The sequence below is a fragment of the Populus euphratica genome, unplaced genomic scaffold (genome assembly GCF_000495115.2).
Source record: "Populus euphratica unplaced genomic scaffold, PopEup_1.0 scaffold283.1, whole genome shotgun sequence".
Lineage (NCBI taxonomy): Eukaryota > Viridiplantae > Streptophyta > Magnoliopsida > Malpighiales > Salicaceae > Populus > Populus euphratica.
Genome location: NW_011500162.1, coordinates 55969 through 68577, shown reverse-complemented (window position 1 = coordinate 68577; position 12609 = coordinate 55969). Strand labels below are relative to the sequence as shown.

Below are 12609 nucleotides of genomic sequence, written 5' to 3'. Positions count from 1 at the left end.
TATTAATATTAATATTAATATTGTTGTTGTTGTATTATTGTTATTTATAATTTATACAATTAACCTCCCTGTGGTTCGACCCCAGTCTTGCCGGATTATTTATTACTTCGACACTCCTGCACTTGGAAGAAGACATCAATCTTTTGGTCGTTTCAGGTAGTAATTAATATTAAAAAAAATTAACCAACTAACTGCTTTTTTTTTTATTATTAAACCATTTGACAAAACTATTATTAGGATGACAGAGTAAAGAGAAATTTTACTGACTCTTGAAACGTATCTTAATAAACATTTTCTAATGGTTATTTGCAATATTCATAACAAGGTTTATCACATATTTCTTGAAATATTCAGGTTTACAAACTCTCACATTGCTATCATTTAATTCTACTTATATACTCATTTAACAAATATGTTTAAACCTTCATTTTCACACACATAATTTAACATATAATTGTGGGTTTCAGATTGGATTATTACATTATTTATATTTTTTTTATTAAAGCTAACAACTAAAGGAAAGAGATAGTATATAATTTGAAAAAAAATTTGATGATAATAAAAACATAGATAAGTTTAGTTTCGTAGCTTCCCTAACCTTAGCAATTAAGTTTAAAGGGGTGTTTTAACACCTAAAACCCTAAAGTTAACTAATTTGGGAGCTATTGACCTAACGATTATTACTTAGGTTGAGGAGAAAAACTTAAGGGAATCAAACATTGCAGTATCTATATATCAATATTTGCAACCTAAGTTATTAAGCTCGAATGGGTATATCAACACCTAATGCCCTAAGACCAAGTAGTCTTCGAGTTATTAGCCGAAAGCTTATTACATGGGTTAAAGATGCATTGTGTTATATATATATATATAATCTTATATCAACACCTAATGCCCTAAGACCAAGTAGTCTTCGAGTTATTAGCCGAAAGCTTATTACATGGGTTAAAGATGCATTGTGTTATATATATATAATCTAAAAAAAAAAGATAATAATCTCAACCTTAGGAAGTTAATCTTAAACATTAGAACAAAATTTTTTATCGTCCAAGTAAAGTCCTATACTTATGTGTTAATTTATTAAGCATAAAAAAGGGTTTATTAATTTCTTGGTAAAGAGGTATTGAACAGATATATAAATTTAATAAGAGTTTGTTTATCTGAACAGATTAATAGAAGTTGAATGATGAATATCTTGCATTGTGGAACTTGCAAATTGGTTTTTCTATTTTAACGTTTTGATTACTAAAGACTAGTGATAAGTTGGTTGGGAGGGGTATGATTAGTACTTAAAAATATATTTTTATTAAGATTTTTTGCACTTGAAGTATCAATAACTTCTTAACTAAAACATGTTTTATAATAACAAGTCTAATACTATAAGATACCTTTAATTTATGGCAAATGTTTATCTTAAATGAAAATCTATCACATAAATCAAATGATTAATTGATGAGTTTAACTAATAAAATTGAGAAGACAAAGAGAGGGTGAAGTTTAGAAAAGAGATACTGGTTCAGTTAAAGAGATACTAGTTTAGTCCAAACTAGAACACTGTTTAGAAATTGGATCATAACTAGAGCTGTAGAACTTGGATTTAGATCTATTTTATATGGATGGAAAGCTAAGACATGTGCTGAAAGCAAGACTCAATTCTGCTATTTGGAAGTCCAAATCTTAGCAAGAATTAGTCTAAATTTGTCTTGCAGCTCAAACACTATTTAGTATTCAGCCCATATCTTGACCTCTAGAAGTCCAAATGACCTCAATTTCCTAGAACTTTTGTGAATCAAGTCTGTTGAAATTCTTATATTAATAATGACGTTTTGTTCAAACAAGAAGATAAGGATTGTTACGAAATCAAGATGTAGCCACCCACTCAACAATTGGTCAACAAATCAATAATTTTCAATTTTGGCCTATAAAAGAAGGCATTTGCCATGCATTTAGGCATCTTGGTTTTCAAATCAAGATCATGTTCTTGTTCTCTTTCTAGTTGTAATGCTTAAGTTTTGCTTATATTAATCTATTGTTTATACTTTTCATTTCATTTCCTTTACTTAGTTAACTTATATCTTATTTGTGTTCTTATCTTGTTTACCTTTGTTTCTCCTCTTCATTATGTTTAGCTAAGTTTATTATATCAAAGTGAAAAGGTTACACTAATAGTGTAAGAATAAGTATAGTATAAACTCAATATAAACCTTAATATTTATGACTAACATGTTTTGTATTTGTTATTTTGTTCACCTTTAATACTTTACTTGTTAAATGGTTAATCTAGATTTATGTTATATAACACTTGATATAACAAATACTTGGCATTTTCATATGCCAATCGTATGGTATAACCGACACGTGTGCTATGAAAGGAACTTAATTTGTTATTAACATAAGTTATAATCATAAATATCTAACAACATTTACAAATATTAGCATTATTCGAATAAGATAACTATTAGAACCTCCTTTGTGTGTGGTTTCCAGTTGAGTAATAAAAAGAGTTTATACTATACCTATTTAAAATACCATTAGTGAATTCTCTAACATTGACATTTGTTTTTATTATTTTTTAATCCTCACATTAATCTTACATCTCAAAGTTCTTTTTAACTTATTATTATTATTATTATTATTATTATATAGTTAACCTCTCTATGGTTCGACCCTAGTCTTGCCAGGTTATTTATTACTTCAAGACTCATCCACTTGGAAGAAGACATCAATCTTTTGGTCGTGTTATAAGCTTTGGGCCAATAGCTCCCAAGTCAGTTGACTTTTGGGTATTAGGTGTTAAAATACCATTTCAGACTTAATTGCTTACGTTAAGGAGGTTACGAAAATAAACTTATCTATGTTTTTATTTATTCTTTTAATTACATTTATTATCATCATTTTTTTTTAAATTATACACTATCCATTTCCCTTAGTTGTTATCTTTAACAAAAAAACATAAATAATGTAATAATTCAATATGCAACCCACAATTATATGTTAAAGTGTGTATGTGAAAATAAAAGTTTAAGAATACTTGTTAAATGAGTATATAAGCAAAATCAATGGATAAAAATGCAAGAATTTGAAAACCTGAATATTTCAAGAAGTATTCTAATAGATCTTGTTAAGAATGTTTACTAAGTGCGTCTAACAAAAGAACTCATTTACTCTATCATCCTAGTAACAACAGTTTTACAAATGGTTTATAAAAATAAAAAAAACACAGTTAGTTTTCTCGTTTTTTTAATATCAACTACTACCCTTACCCTCCAACCAAAACAAAACATTGGACTCAATGTCCTAAGATAGAAAGATAGAGTATAGAAGACATCACCTCAAATAATGAACACTAACAATCCTGAAACACACTTAAACAAATATAAGAAATAATAAAGCAAAATATTATGCTATTAATAAAACAAAACAAAAAAAATATGTTCTTACAAACTAAGGCATAAATTATAATTGTGATTGTGGTTCACATCTTCGCTTCGTTTTACATCAAAAAATAGTTTAAACGTCCTCTATGGGTCGAGGATAAACTTTCCATGTAATTTTCTTAAAAACTAACAAACATGATCTTTTTTAGTCAGATTTCCAAAACTAAAACAATCGTGTTTTTTATGAAAATGGGGTCATAAATCATGAATTACACGATGCACATCTCCACTAGAATGCATCTAAACAGTTAATAGAAGATTATCTAAAGACTCATTGCTTAGACCATCCTTAATGAATTGTATTTTATCTTCACGATTTATAGATATCATTCCTAAAGAACGATATTGTGCATTATACATCTATCTGGCACATTGGTGATCGACTTTTAGTCGTTTTGCATGATGTTGCTTTATAAAAGTGCTTTTACCTGTTCCAAACATGTATGAAATACAGAATTGGAAGACTCGCCTAATAATCGGACCTTTGTTTTAATTAGCCAGTGAATATCTTCGGGAATTTCATGGTTCATTAAGAACCTCAATCTTGCACACCTAACTCGATAAATTTTTGTAATTGTATTTTGAGGCAAAGTGGGAAAATACTTTTTTTAATTTTTTAAGAGTGGTGTCTATTTTTTAGATAAGAATGGAAAAGAGATGCACAGAAAATAGAATGAACAAAGACTTGAATAAATATATATACATATATAAGTTATCATGGGAAATTGAAAGAACTGACTTAAGATTCATAGAGTACCGGTTATCCATCATCTGACCGAGGTTAGAGAAAGACTTGAAAACATTGTCATTCTTTGGATTCTCGATATCATAGGCCCTATATGGTTTACACATGTTTCACAATAAAAGAACTAATCCATCTTAATTTTAGTTTTCCAAGAAATAAATGGAGTCAAGAATTATAAAGTAAGACTTTTTCACTAATATCAACTTTTTGACAATTTTCACAAGTTTTACAAAATGCATGTGAATCCTTGAACATGGTGCGCTTGTAAAATCCACTTTATAAGATTTTTGCAATCGTCTTTTTTAATGAGAAATGATCCTTAAGTAACAAAATTTAATGAAATTACTTACCTCATTGTCGAGAATGCATTTTTGAAATATTTGATCAGGACAATAATTGAATAAGTAAGGGTCATCCCAATAAAAATTTTGCTCGTTGCTCAAAAATTTTCTTTTGTCTTCAATACTCCAATGAGTTGGCAAAAATCCTGAAGCAAGAAAATTGATATTTTTAGCAAACCAAGGCATTGAATTAAGAGAAAGTAGAGATTCATCAGGAAAGTAATTATCGATTGGTGTGATATCGGGTGTCAAATCTATTATTGCTTATGATAAAAGATCCGCATCAATAATTTTAGTGCCTTTTTCATCCTCGATTTCTTCATGATTGGTCATGGTATGAGGAAATGAAAGTGCTGGTGGGAAATCAGTCTTTTCTTTACAATGTTCAGATTCAACCCCTTCCTTACCCTCAGAGATTGACTCATCATCTTTCTCGAAAGAGATCCATGTGTTGGCTTCTGGAACTACTTGCATTTGCATTGTATTGCCCCTTGGGATTTTGTTGTGGTTGAGATGGAAACTTACCTTTCTCTTGAAAATTGAGAGCATATGTGAATTTTGCAAGAGTATCTTTAAAATCTGTTATGCTTTGAGCAAGTTGAGTGTTGATTGTCTCTTGCTTTTCAATGAATGCATACAAAGTTTTCTCAAAAAATTTTCTAGAAGATGGAGCATAAAGAGGTGCATATCTATGAGAATTTTTAAAATTATGATGTACTTGAAATGGTGGTTGTGAAGTTTATGCATCACTATTCCAACTTAAATTTGGGTGATTTCTCCAACCAGAGTTATATGTTTGCAAGTATGGGTTATGATTGAGCATTTGAAAACTATTTAAAACATGAGCTTGTTCATAGAAACATTTCTTAAAAGAAGGCAAAGTTGGACAGTTATTGGTTGAGTGTTCATTGATTTAACATATTTGACATATAATGTTTTAAACAGATTTTAATTGACCACTCTTTTTCAATTCTAGTGCCTCGACTTTTCTAACTAAAGATGCAAACTTAGCTTGGAGGTCATGATCTTCCCTAAAGGTGTACATACCTCCACTAGATGTATGAGGTTGAGTTTTACTCAGTGCCTCATAAGTATCTGCGATGTCCTAATTTTGAGCATTTTCAGCTAATAAGTCTAAATACTTCATTGTCTCATCAGTGTCTTTATCTTCAAAAGTTTCATTGCACATTAATTCAACTATTTTTCTATCTCTGGGTGTTAACCATTCATAAAAATATGAAATCAATCTCCATATTTCAAAACTATTATAAAGGCAAGTATTAAGCAAGTCTCGATACCTATCCCAATATTGGTAAAATGTTTGTCCTGGTTTTTCAGTGAAAGTGGCTTGAAGGTCATGATCTTCCCTAAATATAATGAAATAGAGAAACATAAATAAATAAGATAAGAACATAAATAAGATATAAGTTAACTAAATAAAGGAAAGGAAATGAAAAGCATAAACAAAAAATATAATGAAAGCAAAACTTAAGCATTACGAAAAATATAAAGATAGAGAGTAAGAACATGATATTGATCTAAAAACCAAGATGCATAAATGCATAGCAAATGTCTCCTTTTATAGGCCAAAGTTATGAACTATTGATTTGTTGACTAATTGTTGAGTGGGTGGCCATATTTTGACTTGGTGACAATCTATATCTTCTTGTCTCAACAAAATGTTACTAATAACATCAAAATTTGAACAGATTTGATCATAAAAGTTTTAGAAAATTATCTCATCTTTCTAACAAAAAAAATTGAGGACATTTGGATTTCTAAAACTTGAGATATGGGCTAAATATTGAGCAGTGTCTGAGCTACAGAACAAATTTTGACTTCTCCGTTGTTATTAAGATTTGGACTTCCAAACAGCAGAATTGAGTCTTGCATTCCATGCCTGTATCTTAGCTTTCTAGCCATATAAACCACAGTGAAATCCAAGATTTACAGCTCCAGATATGACCCAATAACTGAACAGTATTTTAGTTTCAGAAAGTGCCAAGCATTTGTTGTACCAAGTGTTATACAACATAAATCAAGATTAGTCATTTAACAAGCAAAGTATTAAAGAGTGAACAAGATAGCAAATATAAAACATGTTAGTATCAAACATTAAAGTCCATATTAAGTTTACATTATACTTATTCTTACACCATTAGTGTAACCTTTTCACCTTGACATAATTAACTTAGCTAGACATAATGAAAGAAAGCAAAATAGATAAACAAAATAAGAACATAAAAGTTAACTAAGTAAAGGAAAGGAAATGAAAGGCATAAACTTAATATTAATGAAAACAAAGCATAAAAAATACAAAGAGAGAAAGGAAGAGCATGATCTTGATCTGAACACCAAGATGCCTAAATGCATGGCAAATGCCTCCTTTTATAGGCCAAAAATGGGAACTATTGATTTGATGACTAATTGATAAGTGGGTGACCAACTTTTGACTTGGTGACAATCCTTATCTTCTCTTGTCTGCCCAAAACGTCATTGATAACGTCAAAATTGGAGCCAGTTGTAAACATGAAAGTTGTAGGCAATTGTCTCAGCTTTCTTGTGTAAAAATTTCAGCTCATTTGGACTTCTAGAACTCCAGATATGGCCAAAATACCGAACAGTGCTCGGGCTGGAAGACAGATTCGGGCTTCTTTGTTGTTGCTACAATTTGGACTTGATAATGGCCTTTTTAGATCTTGGGCTCCATATGAAAGTTGTAGGCCTATGTCTTACCTTTCCATCCATATAAATTGGACCTAAATCTGAGATCTGTAGCTCTAGATATGACCCAATTACCGAACAGTGTTCCGGTTTGGATTGCACCGACATCTCTTTTCTAAGTTTGGCCATCTCTTTATCCTTGCAATTTAAGTTCTTCAAGTCATCAATCAATCCTTTCATTTATGTGATAGGCCTGCATTAAAAATAGACATTTATCACAAATTAAAGGTATCTTATATTATTAGATATATTATTATAAAACATGCTTTGGTTAAGGAGTTATTGATATTTCAAGTGCAAAATGATGATATAAAACCATGATAAAAATGCACTTTTAAGTACTAATCACTGAACCAACATCTCTTTTCTAAGCTTTACCCTCTATTTGTCTTCTCAATTTCAATAGTTGAACTCATCAATCAATCCTTTAATTTATGTGATAGGCCTGCATTTAAGATGAATACTTATCATAAATTAAAGGTATCTTATAGTATCAGACTTGTTATTATAAAACATATTTTAGTTAAAGAGTTATTGATACTTCAAGTACAAAATATTGATATAAAATGTTAATAAAAATACACCTTTAAGTACTAATCAGAAAGGAAAAAAAAAGCCAAAGAAATATCTCGTGAAAAGAAGAGAAATTAAAAATGAAACTAATGTTACAATCCACGATAAAAAAATCTCTTAATCTATTATAATTTCCCCCATGTCATTTAGTTTTTGTTATAATGATGTAAGATTAATATGATATATGATATTTTTATTAAAAAAATAGCAATTTCATTAATAATATTTATTTATTATATGCATGAGATCCCATTTAATTTATAATATTTTTGTGGGAAATGTGTTGTGTGAAAGTGATATACATAAATTTACCACTACTTTTTTAAGTGTTTTTGTGGACAATCATTAATGATAAATTTTAGCATACTTAATGATTAATTATCAATATTCACTCTATTACAAAGATAAATACAATAAGAGAAAAATAAAAAAATAAAAAATAATTTTTAATTTTAAGTGAAAATATTGTTATTATTTTTTATATACTCAAATATAATTCTCTTTTCTATTGTTGCACTTATTTTCTCATTTCAAAGTATTCCCATAAAGTAAAATATTAATAATTATCAATGAATTATTTCAACTCAAAACTTAAACTATTAGATAAGGTTTCAAGAATAATTTTATATTATTTTCTAACAAACAACTCAAGTGAAAGTTATCGGAGCTTAGAACTTGCACAAACTCATAATATTACTTTGTGCTTAATTTTTATTAAGTTGAATAAGGATAAAAATATTTCAACACGTGATTATTTGATCATCAAAACTATGATACTATATTAAAAATAATAATATGGGATTTATTGTTTCCATGAACTTTAATTTAGTCCAATAAATTAACTCTCGTATTAATATTTCCTAAATTAATGGCATTAAAGTTATATCAATAGGATTTTAATGAGATTCTTGTTATATAAATACAAGTTTTTGATCCCTAGACTTACATACTAAAGTACAAACTTTTATCTATAAAAATACATCATTAAATTTTGAGAGTATTTTTCATTAATGATAAAGAGATATATTTTGATATATTTATTTTTCTACATCAATCTAAATGCAAATCATTTTAAAAATATATTTAGATCATTAAGTATAACAAAAAAAAATCATATCAATCAAAAACTTCAATTATTAGGTGAGGACTCATTATAATTTTATTTTATTTTCTAACACACATCCCTCAAATAAAATCTTTTTAAGTTTGAAACTTGCATATACCTCACACTATATTGTACTTAATTTTATTAATTAGAATGAAGATGATAAGATTTGAACAAATTTAAACTCGTGATTGTTTAGTTATCAGGGCTATGATTTCATGTCAATAAAATATCTTAACTTAAAGTTTAAACTATTAGGTGAGGTACCAATAATAATTTTATATTTTACTCTATAACACATACACTTTAAGTAAAAATCATTTGGACTTAAAACTTACACAGACTCATGCTATCTTATGCTTAATTTTATTAATTAGAATGGAAAACAATCATCAAATCTTTGATACTAACTATATCAAAAAACTATCTTAACCTAGAGTTTAAATTATTATATAAGATAACAAGAATAATTATTTATTTATAATTTATAGATCACTCTAGAAAAAAATTTTAAAAAATTTCCTTATTAGGCAAAACCTTATGATACCTCTTTCTTTTTTGATAAACAAAAACAATTATTGATATAGTCCTTCAATAATATCCATGAATGACTACGATTAATCCTAAATATGCACATAAATTTTCTCCTCCCTTGTATTAATGGCATCATCAACTTATGTGTCACTTAGACAACACAACACCCAAATATCAAAAGTCTTGGTCGCAGTCACCAATGCATAATGCATCACCTAGTTACATGATGAGGTAAGGTTTGGATAATCTATTTTCAAGATGCTTGTTTTTTTATTTGTCAAACTTCAAAACTGTTCAAAATATTTTAGTCTAAAAAAGAAGAAGAGTTGAGGGAGATGAATTAAAATCATATGTGGGCAAAAGTCTGTTTTACTACGATGATACTAGACGATGCTATAAATCATTTATGTATATGTTCACAGATTAAAAAAAATATTTTAATCTTTAATTGATAGGTTAGATGCATTTGAGTTCATTTTATTGGATTTTTATTTAACTATTATATTTTAAACTTTTATCATATTCTTAATGATTCCTTATGCTAATATTTATTACTAATGTTTTAATTAAAATATGCTTAATATTATTCAAGTATATTTTTAATGGTATTGACACTTTTTAATGATTGATGAAAGAATTTGTAGACACACATTTGTCCTCTTTTTTCTTTCATTACCTCTTCTTCTTTTTTCTCTCTTCATTTTTATTCTCATCTCTTTGATTCATTGTTACTCCTTATCACATGTATTCAATACTCTTATTCATGCATGCGTGCGTGTGTGCATGTCGACTCCATGAAGAAGTGTGTGTGTGTGTATACACTTCAATTCACTAAATACGTCTTACCTTTTAAATGCTTCTAGTTAATTAATGAACATGCTTGAAGCCAAAGATGATTTTGACATTGCCCCCTCCACTCCCATATTAAAATTCAGCTTTCTACTTTTAGAAGAGCATATCGATCAACCATTTTTAGCAACGTCCGTAAATGAGGCGAAGTCAGTGATTCTAGACTCTAATATAGCCTTAAAGCATCAAACTAAAGACACGCCATTATAATCTCTAGCTCTCCTTCTTATAACAAACCTCTCTCTTTCACTTCTCGTTGCAGCAAAACCCTCATAGGAACATGGTAGAGAGATCCAAGAAACCCCATGCCATCCTCATGCCCTACCCTCTTCAAGGTCATGTCATCCCATCAGTTCACCTTGCCATCAAGCTTGCATCTCAAGGTTTCACAATCACCTTCATCAACACCCACGCCTTCCATCACCTAACCTCCAAGGCTCAACCCAGTAGCGAACCCAACATCTTCACCAAGGTCCAAGAATCAGGGCTTGATATTCGGAATGAACTATATCCGACGGGCTTCCTGTTGGGTTCGATCGGTCGTTGAACCATTACCAGTATATGGCAGCCCCATTGCATGTGTTCTCGGTCCATGTGGATGAGGTGGGCGGCCAGATTGTAAAGTCTGATGACAGTGTTCGATGTTTGATTGCTAACGCATTTTTTTATGGCCATCGAAGATTGCAAAGAAGTTTGGTTTGCTCTACGTTTCCTTTTGAACAGAACCAGCTTTGGTGTTTTCCTTGTATTACCATATGTATCTTCTGAGGATAAATGGTCATCTTGGTTGTCAAGGTAACTTGTTTATGTCCATGTTTATTCATGTCAATCAAACAATATTATTATTTCAAGTACTAGCTAGTTTCTTACTAGATAGGATATGATCATCAGGTTTTGGTAAATTTTGTGACTTGATTGCCGGGAGGACATCATAGATTACATACCATGAGTCAAGGCAATAGAACCGAAGGAAATGACATCATATCTTCAAGAGGCAGAGAAAACTTCAGTTTGCCATCAAATCATTTTCAATGCCTTCAACGACACTAGAAGTGCAGATTTTGTAGTATGCAATTCGGTGCAGGAACTTGAGGTCGAGACTTTGTGAGCTCTACAAGCCAAAATGACCTGCTATGCAATTGGACCCCTTTTCCCTAATGGCTTCACCAAGAGCTTTGTGGCCACTAGCCTGTGGTCAGAGTCCGATTGCACCCATTGGCTTGACGAAAAGCCTCGTGGCTCCGTCTTGTATGTTTCGTTTGGTAGCTACGCACGTGTTACAAAAAAAGGACCTTGCAGAGACTGCAAATGGGCTTTCCCTTAGCAAAGTGAGTTTCGTTTGGGTGCTTCGAGTGATATTGTGAGCTCTGATGCTGCTCATTACCTGCCTGATGGATTTGAGGAAGAGGTTGCTGACCATGCGATGATGCGATGATCATACCTTGGTGCAGTCAAAGAGAAATGTTGCCCCAACATGCGATCGGAGGGTTCTCAACACATTGTGGATGGAATTCCATTCTAGGAAGTATATGGCGTCAAGTTCCATTACTGTGTCTCCCTCTGCTGACCGATAAATTCACTAATAGGAAATTAGTGGTTGATGACTGGAAGGTAGGGATAAATTTGAGTAATAGAAAGTTTGTCACTAAAGAGGAAGTTTCAAGCAATATCTCAACAGTTTGATCAGTGGAAAATAAGGGGACGAATTAAGAACCAAAATCGAGGTGAAGAAAACATTAGAAAATGCGTTGTCACCCAGAGGATCCTCAGGGAAAAATATGGCTCAGTTCATCAAGGACCTAAAGAATAAGATGAGTTAAACAAGATGGACCAACCAAACAAATCCATATGCAATGACAGCTAAAACTACTACTTTTTCGTTCTAGGGTTATATACGGTGTTTTTTAGCAGTTTTCAATCTGGTAAGGATAAGGTTCCATATTATAAAATCACAAGAACAAGCAACTTCGGACGTGTTTGGAAGCATTTTGAATGTCCCTTTATAGTAGCCACTTGGTAGAGGAATTAAAAGAACAATAAATTGTCTTAACCAGGTATGAAAGCTAATCCAGACTATCTTAACAAAAGGGTCTGAGAAACTCCAAAACGGACCAAAGCTCTTTTTTATTGTATCCATATTTTCCTGTCTAATGCTAAACCGAAAAAGGCAGATGAAATTTAAGGTTAGTTACACAAGACTTGACAGTACACTTACCATTCATCTTGGATTGTCTGTATCTCGATTACACCGGCAAAACTTTAATATGGATTCGTTTTTCCCTACAAAAAAATTCAGGACCA

The 12609-nt window shown here is 30.5% G+C and overlaps 1 protein-coding gene across 1 annotated transcript in view; it reads right to left on the bottom strand.

Annotated features, from left to right (window-relative positions):
- Positions 1 to 12400: 12400 nt before the first annotated feature.
- LOC105111192 (ABC transporter G family member 3-like) overlaps positions 12401 to 12609 on the bottom strand; it is an 11762-nt gene continuing 11553 nt past the window's right edge. The window contains exon 13 of the mRNA XM_011006483.1: positions 12401 to 12588. Coding sequence (XP_011004785.1) covers positions 12527 to 12588 — 62 coding nt within the window. The 3' untranslated portion in view covers positions 12401 to 12526. The remainder of the gene's footprint in view (positions 12589 to 12609) is intronic.